This window comes from Hemicordylus capensis, chromosome 3 (genome assembly GCF_027244095.1).
Source record: "Hemicordylus capensis ecotype Gifberg chromosome 3, rHemCap1.1.pri, whole genome shotgun sequence".
NCBI lineage: Eukaryota > Metazoa > Chordata > Lepidosauria > Squamata > Cordylidae > Hemicordylus > Hemicordylus capensis.
In genome coordinates this window covers 117,792,727-117,807,452 of record NC_069659.1, presented here as the reverse complement: position 1 = coordinate 117,807,452, position 14,726 = coordinate 117,792,727, and the positions used below count along the sequence as shown (strand labels likewise).

General features: G+C 43.2%; 1 protein-coding gene across 1 annotated transcript; it reads left to right on the top strand.

Annotated features, from left to right (window-relative positions):
- The first annotated feature begins 7,715 nt into the window (after window positions 1-7,715).
- Window positions 7,716-12,941, top strand: TCEANC (transcription elongation factor A N-terminal and central domain containing). Its single transcript, XM_053313070.1, has 2 exons — window positions 7,716-8,196; window positions 10,271-12,941. The coding sequence occupies exon 2, from the start codon at window positions 10,279-10,281 to the stop codon at window positions 11,323-11,325; it is 1,047 nt and encodes a 348-aa protein (XP_053169045.1). The 5' UTR covers window positions 7,716-8,196; window positions 10,271-10,278; the 3' UTR covers window positions 11,326-12,941.
- Window positions 12,942-14,726: the final 1,785 nt, after the last annotated feature.

Sequence of the window (14,726 nt, the reverse complement as noted above, 5' to 3'; positions counted from 1 at the left end):
TTCTTTAGGAGAAAAATACAAAGCTTGTTGCCTCTTCTTCCTTCAAGATCTGCTCAAGTTCCTTCCTAACCAGGGTTATAGGAAACCAGTCATAATCAACACTTCTGCATTGCTGCTTGTACTTAATGAGGCTATTCTCATGAGTGAGCAAAACCAGGCTAAGGGGGTCCAGCCCAGTTTTGCTTGTGCATGAGAACCACCAGGCTCGAAGGTGAGCCCTGTAGCTCCACAGCAGCAAGCCCGCCTAACAAGTCACCACCTTAAAACAGGTGAACGGAGTGAGCACTCCATTAACCTCATTTTTTAAAATCATGTGTCAGCTGCAGCTGCTTGCAGCCACGGTAGACACACTCGGGGAGGGAGGGAGGGGGAACTCCAGAAATGCACCATGCATTGTGCGATGCATTACTGGGGCTCCAGGGGATGGGGTGCCCCTTGGCAGCGCTTCCCAGCATCCAATCTCTGGAGCTGCCGGTTGAGGCGCAGGAGAGCCGCAGCCAAGTCACCAGACAGTCATCTGGGCAGCAGATCCACCTGGCAACAGGTGAGTACTTGTCTGTGGGGGGTCGGGCAAACCCGATCATGAGAAGAGCTTCAATGATTTCTCTCCTTGGCTTCAGGTATGAGGAAGAACCACCTTCTGCTCTGTGAAGGAAGCTCAAATCCTGCCCTTGGTAGGTGGTGCCATTTGTACCATTCAGCTTAGTTTGTATAACTTATGTTTGAGTTCATTAACAAAGGTTTTAATCTTTGGGTAAGATAGAAATAAATATCAAGTTTGTATAGAATGTAACTATGGTTAAGAATGGCATGTTTGCTGTACTATTGCTAGTAGAGAGGAAGTTAGAACTCACGAGTGAGATGATGGCAACTAATCATTGTACTCTTCTCTTCGTGATTTATTTTCCTCCTGACTCGGAGATAAACAGATGTTTCATCTGGCCAGTGTCTGCTAGATTTGGGATAATGATGCCAAGAAATAGTATCCTCTTTTTCTGTGTCCTCTTCCAGGGAGAGATTAATGTACATAAATATTGGTCAATGGAGACTACAGGCTCCAAGGATATTTTGATAGGTAGGTCTTCAAAATCAATTGGGGAGGGGAGGAATCTGTGTAATGCTCCCTGCGCTGGCTGCTTCAATACTTTCCACACCTAGTTTTGTTTTCTGGATACAGTGTCTCTCCCTCTTTATTTCCACTCTGATCAAACTGATACATTTATACTAACAAGCTGCTATGCCAACTGTTTGAGATTAATTATTTTCTGCAGTTGAAGCTGATTAAGGAAGATATTGTTTTTCTGGAGTATATTTCACCCTTTTGGCAAAGAAATTATGCAAGTCAAATACGATCCAGGCTTTTTATTGAAGGAGAGCATAATCAGCTAAAAACATTTCATTTTCAAGCACATTGCTCTTCAGGACTGGAGTGCAATGATTGGATAGAAGGTTCAACATTGAATGTATCCAGGAAAGAGCCATACTTTATTTCAACCCATAACAGAAGGTTACCTCCAACTTCCACAGGTATAGGTAAGGGCACATGAAATTCAGGAATTCAAAAGTCCAGTTCAGGCATTATGTTGAACAGTCATACAGTCATACAGTCATACAGTCACACAGGTACATATCTATATACAGATATGCACATGCTATGTTAAACATAGGTACAGTCAGTAGCTGTACCATGCATTTCAGGGGCCTGTACCCAGTTTCATTTTTTAAATGAATGGAGGTATTTTTCCCATGACACTCTATGGGTGTAAAGGCTGAACTTTGAAGAAGCAAGATAGAAAAGGTGTTGGTGCTGGAGAAGACTTTTGAGGATACCACGGACAGCCAGGAAAACAAATAAATGGATCATAGAACAAATCAATTCAGAATTTTCACTCGAGTCACAAATGACCAGGCTCAAACTATCATACTTAGGACACATTATGTGAAGATTCAGCTCCCTTGAGAAGTCCATAATAGGGATGTGCACTGAACCAATGCGAAGAACCGAAGGTTCCACCAGTTTGAAGGCCGCGGGGGTATATCTGTAAGAGTAGGGGAGGGTGCACTTACCCCTCCCATTGCTTTCTCCCCTTCTGTGCCCCTGTTTTACAAAGCTCATCAGGGTGGCAGCGTACTTCCCTGCTGCCCCATTGCCACCGTCTTCTGGATATGACCAGAAGTCACAGACGTGCCTGTGGTCATATGCCTTATGGTCATATCCGTAAAACAGGGGCACAGAAGGGGGGGAAAGCAATGGGAGGGGTAAGTGCATCCTCCCCCACTTTTAAAGATAGACGCCCACCACCTTTGTGCCTCTCCGCCATGGTTCTGTGCACACCCCTAGTCCATAATGTTGGGGAAAGTTGAGAGAAAGAGAAGAGGACGACCAGCATCAAGGTGGATGGACTCAATTACAACAGCAATGAATGCACGAATGAGAGACCTTCAAGGCCAAGTTGAAGAGAGATCATCCTGGAGAAGAGTCGACACCAACTTGATGGCACTTAATCAAAAAAAGAACCATTCATACAACATGTATGAGTGTACAGTCATCCATACACGCATACAACATAATGTCTGAATAGAACTATAGAGAACCAGACATTGTGTTGTCTGGATAATTATATTGAATAGTATGGACAATATACCATAAATCACAAATACATCCTGTCATCATGTTCTTCACAAAGAATGTGTATTTTAAGTGCTTGTCCCACTTAAAACAATCATCCTTGTTTCTACTCTTTCAGTTGCTTGACAGACCCAATGCCACCCTCATGTGGTTGATCCACAACCATGTAACTCATACTATTGCTACATCTATCCACGCCAGCACAGTACCTCCAGTGACTGTTGCTGGTGTCTGTCTTATGTTTCTTTTTAGATTGTGAGTGCTTTGGAGAGAGGGATCCATCTTATTTATGTATTATTTCTTTGTGTCAACTGCCCTGAGCCATTTTTGGAAGGGCGGTATAGAAATCGAATTAATCATCATCATCATCATCAATCATCAATCATCATCATCATCTAGAGTAATTCTCCCATTGATAAGTAATTTGCCTTGTCTTTTGGGTTACAATGTGTACATTTCTTGAAACTGCTTTAGCTTATTTTATAATAGAACTGGTCTATTTTATTCTGTATAAAACATTACCTATGACTACAACACATACCAATCTTTTAATTGCAGTTACCTTTTCACTGAAGCTGTGTATGCGTGAGAGAGAAGGGGTGGGGATGGGGGTATGCTGTGAACAGGGAAGTTTGAATATCACTTCAGCCACAACTCACTAGGTGTCTTAGGCAAGTCACTGTCTTAAAGTGACGTGCCTAAGGATTGTGGCTGAATTGTGAATTGTGGCTGAAGTCTGCATAATCCTTCGTTTGCACTTTTGCTGGAACTGGGAAAGGGGTCAAAACAAGAACCCTGAAAAAATAAACCAGTCTGAAAGTATAACTTCCACCATGCAGTCTGCACATACCCCTTGTCTGCAAAGTGAACTGGAAAGACAGATAAAGAATGGATTGTACATTTACCTAGTGCCAGCACCGAGTTCATGGGAGTCCTCAGCCATGTGCCTTTTCAGGGTCTCTTCATGGTGGCAGGAGGGCAGCAGCTGTACTGGCAATTGCCATCACTCTCTTTTTTTTACTGGACATAACAGTGAGGACGGGGCATTCATTATAGCGAACGAGGAGATAGTAATCACCAGATGTCTTGAAAAGAGCACTCCAAATAACTGCAGCTTCAAAGACTGACCATGGCAGAACTGAGACCTCAGCCAGTCTCTGAGTGACCCTGATGTTAGCTCTGCATTTCCCTATTTGTGTTTTGACAGAATATGTAGGAAACAGGCCAACTGCTGACACATGTGAGAATGAATGAATGGGACTTTGGGGACCAATCTGAATGTTACATTACAAGTGGAAATTGCAGGTGCAAGAATAATCTGCAATCTGATGAAACACCACCTTTACTGTAATGCCTGAGTCACGGACACATGGATTTTACCAACAGTCATATCTGTGGCCTCAAATTAACAAAATGTGGATGAGAATACCAATTGTGTGTTGCATCATTATTGGAGATTAAGGAACACATCGGGGCAAATAACTCATCTGAAATGCTGTTTTTAATGTAATATCTGGATTGGAGGAGAAGGAGATGAAAGCATTGCCACACATGCCCCAGAAGTGTATTCCCATTCCTTATGGAACATCCGATATAGATAGATTTTGTCCTAATTAAATGAAGAGAGATCACTGGTGATTCGGTGTCATCAAGATATTAAATCCACACAGAAAACATCCTGAAGTTCCACTTGTTTTCAATGGAACTTTCAGCTCAAACTGTTCTGAATCTCAAATGCAACATGGCAGCAGAGGGCAGCAGAGACTCAGTTATTCAGCCTACAGAAGAATATGTGTAAAGTGTAAATTAATTTTCATTAGTGACAGCACAGCATCCTTTTGATAAGGTAAATTTATCATAGGAAATTGTATTTATCACTAATATGTGGTAAAAGCAACCTCAATGGTAAGCCATCTTGAATTGGTGGAAAGGGGTAATATATTTTTACTACTATATATTTAAAATAAGCCTTTTCAGAAAAGAAGCACTTGATTTAATTTTTAAACTAGGGTTTTGTTTTGTTTTGTTTTGACAAGTTAAATATCTTTGTACAATTCTGTTCTTAATAAATAAAAATTCCGGGGTGGGGGGGATATAACAAGCAAGGTAGAAAACAAGCATGGTAGAAGCTGGATTGGAATAAGATGAACGTGGTTTTAAAATTGGAGGAAGAAACATCAATAACCTGCTCTACGCTTATGACACCACTCTGAAAGCTGAGAATGTGGATGATCTGCAAGCACTAGTAACGAAAGTCAAGGAGCACAGTGAAAAAATGGGACTATAACTAAATGTAAAGAAGACTAAACTAATGACAATGGACACAGCAACCAGCCTCAGAATTGATAACAAAGACATTGAAGTGGTGGATAGATTCTGCCTTTTAGGATCAACTGTCAACAGTAAAGGATCCAGCACAGTTGCAGATTCACACTAGGCAGGATTGCATGATTGCCTTGGAAATGATATTTAGATGCTGTGATGTGTGTACAACTACAAAGATTAGAATCATTTGGACAATGGTTTTTCCTGTGACATTCTATGGATGCAAAAGCTGTACTTTTAAGAAGCAAGATAGAAAAAGTATTGACGCTTTTGAACTTTGGTGCTGGAGAAGACTTTGAGGATACCATAGACAGCCAGGGAAACCAAGAAATGGATCACAGAACAAATCAATTCAGAATTTTTACTTGAGGCACAAATGACCAGGCTCAAACTATCATACTTTGGACACATTATGCAAAGACCTAGATCTCTTGAGAAGTCCATAATGCTGGGAAAAGTTGAAGGAAAGACAAGAGGACTACCAGCAGCAAGGTGGATGGAACTGATTATAACAGCAATGAATGCATGACTGAAAGACCTTAAAGGCCAAGTTGAAGACAGATCATCCTGGAGGGAATCTACCTATGTGGTCGCTAAGAGTCGACACCGACTTGATGGCACTCACTCACTCACTCACTCAAGGAGGTAGAAAAGACCGAGTAGGCTTGTTCACACAACCCTAAACAGGGTCAGAGGAGTGCCCAGCCAGGGCAGGATTGCCATGCACACTCCTGAGAACCGAAACATCAAGGCAGGAGTAGGGGAGAGTGATCATGTGAGAGGTGGGAGTTGGGTCGGACAGGTCTTCATTATGCTCCTAGCATTGTACTGACGGTGAACAAAGTTGCTCCACCCAGCTGTCACCTCACATACAATCATTCTCCCTTCCTCCTACCTTAATGTTTGCGAGCACACGGCCGAAAATCAGGAGCGTGCCTGCCTCTCCTACTCAGGCTGGATGCTTCTCCTATCATGCTGGTGGTTGTATGAACAAGTCTAATATATTACTATAGCAGGTAGTAATATATTAATAATATACTAATATATTACTATCAGCCTATACATTCCTACTGTCAAGTATGTGCGTGTAGGATGGCAGCCTTAGTCAGGGCCATGCTTAGGGACCAGCGGGGCTCAGAACAAAATGGGAGTGGGGTGCCAGGACCTGGTCAGAGGTTAGTGGTGACAAGGGGATATGGGGCTCCTTCAGCCAGCACTGGCCAGTGTGTGTGACTCCCACTGACCACAGCAGCAGCCACCCTCTGACTCACTTTGCCAAGCTGAGCACGCTGCAGGGCCCAGCCTAGATGGAGGCCAACCGCTACAATCGGTGGGAGCCACAGTCCAGGCTGGCGGCAATGTGTGAGAAATATCTGTGCCTCTGTTGCAGCTCATGCCTGCCACAGCCAGCCCCAATCTACACCCTGGTTTGCCTAGCAGAGTGCATCCGGCTGCCCAGTCAAGTTGCAGGGCAGCCGCTGCAACACACAGGACGTGAACTCTGTTGGAAGTTAAAGGACTTTGTGCTGTCTCTTGTCTCAGACAGTGGAGGACAGACTAGTGAGTCAGAGGGGTAGAGGGTCAAGACATTGGTCACCCCTTTTCCACTGCTCTGACACTATCCCTTTGCATATGTAGATTGCTAATCTCAGGGATTAACTTCCTTCCTCTCTTCCCTTCCTATCCTTCTACCTTGCAACATGGCAAGCCTCTCTCCCTGCACCATGTGTGCAGAAAAGATGCAGAATCCATCTGCATCCAGCTAGATAGATAGATTAGAGATCTTAACTCCTCACTTTCCTATCTAGAATGGAGTTCCTTAATAAATGCTTTATATATTGATTTGAAACTATGAACTGGCTCCAAGTTGCTTTACTCTCAGCATACACGCATGCCTAACTAAATCCACTGTGTTGTGCCTCTGTGCACTCTGCTATAATGAAAAAGGAATTCTCTCACCACAGAGAATTTCCAACAAACTCGTGGCCAGCTGAAGTGGGAAATCTCCACATTGCTGTCACTGGCAAGACGCAGCTCCTGCCAGTCGCAGCAGCCTTCTGCCTCCAACTAGATCAGCCCCATACAGGGGCGTAACTACCATTAGGCAAGGGGAGGTGGCTGCCTGGGGGGCCCCACGCCTCGAGGGGCCCCCCAGAAGCAAGTCACATGACTCCCCAACACCCGCAGAGCTTCGGTGCCATGGAAAAGCCAACCCCTAGTTCAGAGCAAAGGCTGCATGCATGCAGCAAAGTCCTTGTCTGCAGAAGCAACTCTGAGCCGGGAGCGCTCTTCCCCATGGGAGGGTGGAGGGACGGGGTTAAAGCGAGGGAGTGGAGTTTTCTAGAGAAGCTGGCATAATGGGGATGTGAGTGTGAGTGCACTATATATTGTGAAGTGTGTGTGTGTATCAACGAGGGGACGATTTTAAATCTCTGGGCCCACTCCAGCTTTGTTACGCCCCGGCCCCATAGTGATCCCCAGTTTGGAAGGGAGCAGACCCCTAGCCAGCCGAGCAGCTTAGTGGAGGTCGGGGTGGGGTGCCAAAAAGAAATAGGACAGAGAGCCAGGTTATACTACGTTAGCTGCTCTCACTCTCATCACCATATAGCACTTAAACATTATTTGTTTGTAAGAAAAAACCTGTAGGGGGGCACACACAAAAATTTAGGGGGGGCGGACAATCCTGCCCTAGCCCCCGCCCCGCAAGAGGTCTTGGGAGAAAGGAAATAACGTGTGTGCAGAACGGCATCAAGAGGCAATGGGGAGGAGCCAGAGTTATCCTGAGTCTGGAACGAAGTGCTTACTCCGCCCGGAGGAACGTAGGCTTTGCGTTTCAAACTAAAGCCAATTATAAATGCTACTCGGACTTTGCTTTTTCTCCTCGGGGAGCTCCCCTGCCTCAATAAGCGTCGTTCGTCATAATCCTGAGCCGAAACGATTGCGAACCACCAGCGGCCTCAACCACGCACTCTTTTCACCTAAGCAGCCGCCCCGGGGAGAGCGCAGAATAATACGACAGCGAGCAAAGATTGCCTCCCAGCCTCGGGGCCCGCGGGCGGGGACTGGAGGAGAAGCAGCGGCGCGCACGCTTTGATAACTCTTTTTCACGTTCGTCGTCTGCCAAAAGCGGGAGCGCGCACGTGCCCAACTAATCTCTTACGGAGGAAGGAACAGGACCGGTCCTGGAATGGAGAAGAACTAGAAAACCGAGAGCGGGTCTTCAGTGGCTCTGCTCGGACGAGGTGAGGAAAACGGGAGTGCTGCCTTCGCCAGTAGGCCTTGGGTGGGATTAAGATGGGGGCGCCTGGCCGCAAGAACTTAATAGTTGTTCTGCTGTTCTCTTCCCCTCTGCCCCGGCCTTTAACAGCCAGCAGCCTCCCCTGTGATAGAAGCAGTTCGTGTTTTCTTTCCTTGCCCCCAAGATACTTCCGTCAGCTGTAAGGGCAGGGTTACTCGCCTTCTCTCCCCCCATGGCCGGCTCTTGTGGCCTTGTCAAGCCGATGTTTGGAAGCAAAATGTCAACTTCTGCGAGCCTGTGGCTTTTTCCATTATGGCAATGGAGCGAGTTACACCTGTTGAGTTGCCTTTTTTAGGCAGATGTAAAAGGACTGGTTTTAGGTACCACCAAATGGCACAGCAGGGAACATAGGAAGCTGTCATATACTGAGTCAGACCATAAGTCCATCTAGCTCAGTATTGTCTACACAGACTGGCAGCACCTTCTCCAAGGTTGCAGGCAGGAATGTCTCTCAGCCCTGTCTTGGAGATGCAGAGCAGTTTGATCCCCTAAGTGGAACATCTTACAGTGCTCCTACATCAGGTCTCCCATTCATATGCAACCAGGGTGGACCCTGCTTACCTAAGGGGACAAGTCATGCTTGATACCACAAAATCCACTCTCCTCTCCTTTAATGACTTGAAATGACTTGACTAGCAAGCCAGAGGTTACCTGTTCAAATCCCTGCTGGTATGTTTCCCAGGCTATATCAGGCAGCAGCAATATAGAAAGATGCTGAAAGGCATCATCTCATACTGCACGGGAGATGGCAGTGGTGAAACCCCTCCTGTATTCTACCAAAGACAACCTCCTGTATTCTACCAAAGAAAGCTCTGTGGTCGCCAGAAGTTGACGTGACGGCGCACCTTACTATACTCCTCAGGAAGAAAGTGGCTATCTACACTAAGGAATCAAGTCAATGTAGAATTCACGCCCCTTTATGTGGAAGGCTTCTACAATGTGTGAAAGTGATGGGTATTGAGCAGTATTCAGATGAACTCCCATTGCATTAATGGGACTTACAATTAGTCATGGCTAACATTAAGTTATAGCTTACTAACTGAAATGCTGCCCATTGAGTTGTGAGGAAGGTGTTCAGCACATCTTCAAAGGCACTAGTTTGTTCTTTAATTAACAATTTACAAAGCTGAGCAGTTGTCAGCAGATTATAGGGCTGGGCTCTGGCTCAAATACAGTTTGCTTTTTTGAGTGTGCTTGCACACACCCCATTCTGTATTTGGTAACAGCCTTGCCAAGTAATAATACACAGTATAAGCAAAGAGCTGTAGCCTTTTAAAATCCTCTGACCTGGCAGGACCCAGTTTTGAGTTCTGTTGAAAATTGTTGAGAGTCATTCACTTTTCAAAGATCTTTGGAAGTCAGCTTCCATGGTCATTCTGTTTGCTATACAATAAGCAGCTTCATGGTCATTCTGTTTGTTATACAACAGTAGGTGGAGTTCAGAATTCTGCATGCACTGATCTCCAAATTCAATCAGACTGCGCAGACTGACACTTGCTAGAAATACTGGGATTCTTTGTGTATAGAGCATACCCAGAATCAAAAGGTCTGAAGCATCCTTTGTTGTTGTAATCACATATCACATCTATAGTTTCTTCTCCAACTCTGTTCCAAAGAATTGAGTGATTCCACTTTTCAGGAGGCTTGGCTTGTGCTAAAATAGTCATCATAATATCTTCTGTTTGTGATTAAATGATATTACACAGAACAGTTATACAACTATACAATGTTTACTTAGGGGTAAATTCCTATGAGTTCAGTGGATATACTTCCTAGTGCATAGGATGTAGCATTAAGCACTAACACAGATGCAAACATTGCAATAGCTATGCACCTCTTCTTAAAAACCAAAACAATACCAAATAATAAACCAATTATAGTTCAAATATTTTAGAGAATATTTCTGAAAAAAACCCTTGTTGCCTGATGAATTACCTAAACTGGAATTATGTTTTGCTCTGCTTCATACTAAAGCCATAATTGCTGTATAAAAATGATTTCTGCTATTTTCATTTCAGGATTTAAAATGTCTAACAAAAAGGTGATTGCAAGTAGAGCTGATTGTGTAGAAAAATTATTGTCAGAAAAAAATTACCATGATATTGGAAGTCACCTTGCATATTTTGAAACTGTTGATATGACTGCAGACCATCTCCAGGAGACTGATGTTGCCAAAGCTGTGTTCAGAATTCTCAAAAACTGCCCCTCTGTGGTACTGAAAAATAAGGCAAAACATTTACTGTCAAAGTGGAAAGTACTTTACAAGAATCATTGCCATCAATCAATGCAAGTTAAATCAGTGTTGTCTGATGATGCAAAAGAAGGTTCTGATCACCTTCAGGTGGCCCTGGAAAAGGTAAACTCTTCTGAAGAACTGAATCAACATGAAGTATTAGACACTTCCATTTGCAGTAGTAGCCTTCCATCAGAATGCCATCCAAAAGATACTGGATGTAATATGATTCAAACATCACTACTAAGCGATTCTTGTCCTGTTGGTGAAAGAAGCCCACACCAAGATCACATGGCAACTGTGAGGTGTAAATGCACTAAACTTCTTTATGAAGCTTTGATTGACTCTTCAACAAACAATGAAGAAAATGAAAAGAATCACAAAATAGCTGAAGAAATTGAACAGCATATTTTTGCACTTTATGCTAAAAATGATAGAAAATACAAAAACTGTGTCCGAAGCAAAATTTCTAACTTGAAAAATCCTAAAAATTCTCACTTGAAACAGAGCCTTTTTAGAGGGGCTTTGAGTCCAAAGACATTTGCTGCTATGTCTGCAATAGAAATGGCACACCATGACCTGAAGCAGCTGAGGGCTTCATACACACAATCATTTGTTCTGGAACATCAGCTTCCCCAAACTATTAATGGTACACATACAAACAAAATAAAATGTAGACGCTGTGAGAAATTTAATTGCACTATTACTGTGATTGCCAGGGGAGCTCTCTTCCTTCCTGGTTGGGTGCGAAATACAAATCCAGATGAACAAATGATGACTTATGTAATTTGTAATGAATGCGGAGAGCAATGGTATCACAGCAAATGGATTTGCTTGTGATTGTGCATCCTTTAATGAATATGATTGAAGAGGCGATAAACATAAAATAACTGAATATAGATATTGAAAATGTTTGTAATGCAGTAAAAATCTGGGTGATTATTATGGAGCAAAATGGTTCACAGTCTACTTGGGAGACTCTCTCGATATCTGGATATGACTCAGACATTTTCCCCATGTGAACTCTCTTATTATTCTTAGAAATATAACATATTAAAAACTATTTTGTCACTACTGAATTTTTCAAAGGTATTGGTAACTCAGCTTTCATTTCTAGTGCTGGGCTAGGGTAGAGTTTCACAAACATGTTCACGCTCCTAAACTATGATGTATGCAAACTGTGTTTGGTGCAATGTCTTAATTCATTATAAAAATCAGACTGTGGTATCTATTATTACTTCTCATTCAGGTTGCATGCATAATCTTTGTTTCCCCAAGACAGTCCAGTTTTCATGCATCTAAATAGCCTTTTTGCTATGTATGAATTTTGACTCTTCACTGCATGTGTGGTAATAGCTTAAACTACTATTACTGTGTTAACAACTGTGGTGTTGCTTTGACTTTTATTTTAAGTTAAATTGTTGTGGTGTTATCCATATGTTAGAGCTCTCCTTCCCTAATATTATTAGCTATGATATAATACCAGTTTTATATGTTGACATGTTCTGTTCTCTTAGGCTTCATTGATAAAGCTAAGTATTGTTAAAGAGTTATAGTTCACTTGAATGATTTTGCTAATTGGCATTCAGCTCTTCTGAATTATTTTCTCATTAAATCTTCCTTGTTCCTCTTTTCAGTATAAGATCACTAAAAATATTCAGCACTGCACAGAACATACTTATCTCTTCTCCACATTAGTCCATGAGCTAGGCCCACAAATTTAACAGGCCCTCATACTTATCCTTCCTTCCTTTATTTGATTTCTATACCGCCCCTCCAAAAATAACTCAGGGCAGTTTACACAGAGAAATAATAAATAAGATGGATCCCTGTACCCAAAGGGCTCACAATCTAAAAATAAACATAAGATAGACACCAGCAACAGTCACTGGAGGTACTGTGCTGGGGGTGGATAGGGCCAGTTACTCTCCCCCTGCTAAATAAAAGAGAATCACCACATTAAAATGTGCCTTTTTGCCAGGTTAGTAGGAGGTGAATACTCAGTGATTTCTGGCAATATATATCCCCCAGCCACCTAATAGTGCAGTGGGGAAATGATTTGACTAGCAAACCAGAGGTTGCCGGTTCAAATCTCCACTGGTATGTTCACCAGACTATGGGAAACACCTATATTGGGCAGCAGTGATATTGGAAGATGCAGAGAGGCATTATCTCATACTACGTGGGAGATGGCAATGGTAAACCCCTTCTGTATTCTGCCAAAGACAACCACAGGGCTCTGTGGTCGCCTCAATGGAACACTTTACTTTAGAGATGAAAAAGGTAATTGCATTCTTGTACTCACAACTTTATCCCTACCCCCAAAGGATTAGGGAAAAATTGCAGTGCTGTACTATATCCATGGAGTTATGTTATCGGGGTGGGTGGTTTTCTGCGTTTTGACTTTGGTGTATCTGAACATTGATTATAAATAAAGTTTTTTCTATTTCCATGGAGTAATCCTTGGAGGACATTTCTTCCAATTGTCATTTCCATTCCTCTGACATCAATGGAATTTTATAGTCGTGTTTGTGTTTTTAAAACACTATTGCAAACTTGGCCACTGCAGGACTGATGGTCAGAAAGCTAAAAGCATGACAACACACTGAAAACTCGTATTGAAATGTTATCACCTATTTTCCATCTCTAGAGGTGGTGTAGATCAGGAATTCTCAACGTTGGGTCCCGAGATGTTATTGGACTTCAACTCCCATAATCCCCAGCCCCAGTGGCCTTTGGTCAGGGATTATGGGAGCTGAAGTCCAATAACATCTGGGGACCCAACGTTGAGAATCCCTGGTGTAGATCAGTGTTCCCTTTAACAGGGATTCCCAGATGTTGACTACAACTCCCAAAATTCCTAGCTGCAATGGCTTTTGGTTGAGGATCATGGGAGTTGTAGTCAACAACATCTGGGAATCTGTTAAAAGGAACACTGGTATCAAAAATCACATTGAGTATTTGTTCCCTCTCCCCTTGCCCCGATGGAACTAACCACTGGTTCATGTACTACTTTATTTCTTTTTGCATCCCATTCATACAGCTTTGCCAAGCATTAAACTCTAGAAGGAATATTGCTCTTGATTGTACTTGCTTAGTGTTGTGAGAGCAAGTCTTTCGCAGCTTGAGCAAATGTCTGATTTTTCAAAAGTAAACATGTATAAGATAGCCCTAGCTGTTCTTTGAGAACACAAAAAGGGTAAGTTGCTTGAGATATCCGACTGTGCTTATCAAATTGAGCAAATTTGCTCTACGTTTCTCTTCTTTACAGGGACAAGGTGAATTGGGCTCTCTTGCTGTCAAGCCATGCTCTAAATCACAAAGGAAAATGTGTGGTCCTGTTGTAACCCCTAATACTTTGCTGAGAGAGATATAAGTTACTGCCTGAGACAGTAAAGGTAAAGAGTCTCTGGGTTCAGTGCTCCCCTCCTCAGGCAAATGTTGAACCCAGTGACACCAGGGTGTGGCTACAGTGCTTTGGTGCCAGTGGGTTGGGGAGACATGGCTAGTTGACACACTCTCATTCCCCGTTTTTGATCAGGAATTGTGTGTAGGCCTTTATCTCAAGGTTGAATCAGATGAACAACCGTTAGTGGTATTATCAAATTGGTTCTATAACGATTAGGTAAAGTGTGCTGTGGAGTTGTTTTTGACTCCTGGCAAGCACAGAGCCCTGTGGTTGTCTTTGGTAGAATACAGGAGAGGTTTGCTATAGCCAACTCCCACACAGTATGAGATGATACCTTTCAGCATCTTATGTCGCTGCTGCCCAATGTAGGTGTTAGTGGGGATTCAAACTGGCAACCTCTGGCTTGATAATCAAATCATTTCGCCGTTGCACCATTAGGTGGTAGGAATGTAAAAATTCATTTAGCAAAGCAAGTGGATAAACTTGCCAGGCATTATTGTGTCTCTGATACAAAGGAGTAGGATTTTGGGAATTACTATTGTCACTGAGCTGTCAGTGACTGACCAGGAGAGGGATCTTGGGGTTGTGGTGGACAGCTCATTGAAAGTGTTGAATCAATGTGCAGCAGCTGTGAAAAAGGCCAATTCCATGCCACCGCAACCTCCTTAGCTCCGCCCCCAGTGTCTGATGTCAGACACAGGGAGCATAGCAACACCCCCGCGACTGACATAAGATGTGTGGGGGGGTGGTTTGGCTCCCAAGTGGGGCCCCGTGGCCCCGTCTGGGAGTTAGATCACCCAGTGCTGCATTCACAGTGTAGCAGGAGCGACTC

Bases quoted from the DNA above. Each gene is read 5' to 3' on its own strand.
- TCEANC (XM_053313070.1), top strand. From the start codon at position 10,279: ATGTCTAACAAAAAGGTGATTGCAAGTAGAGCTGATTGTGTAGAAAAA.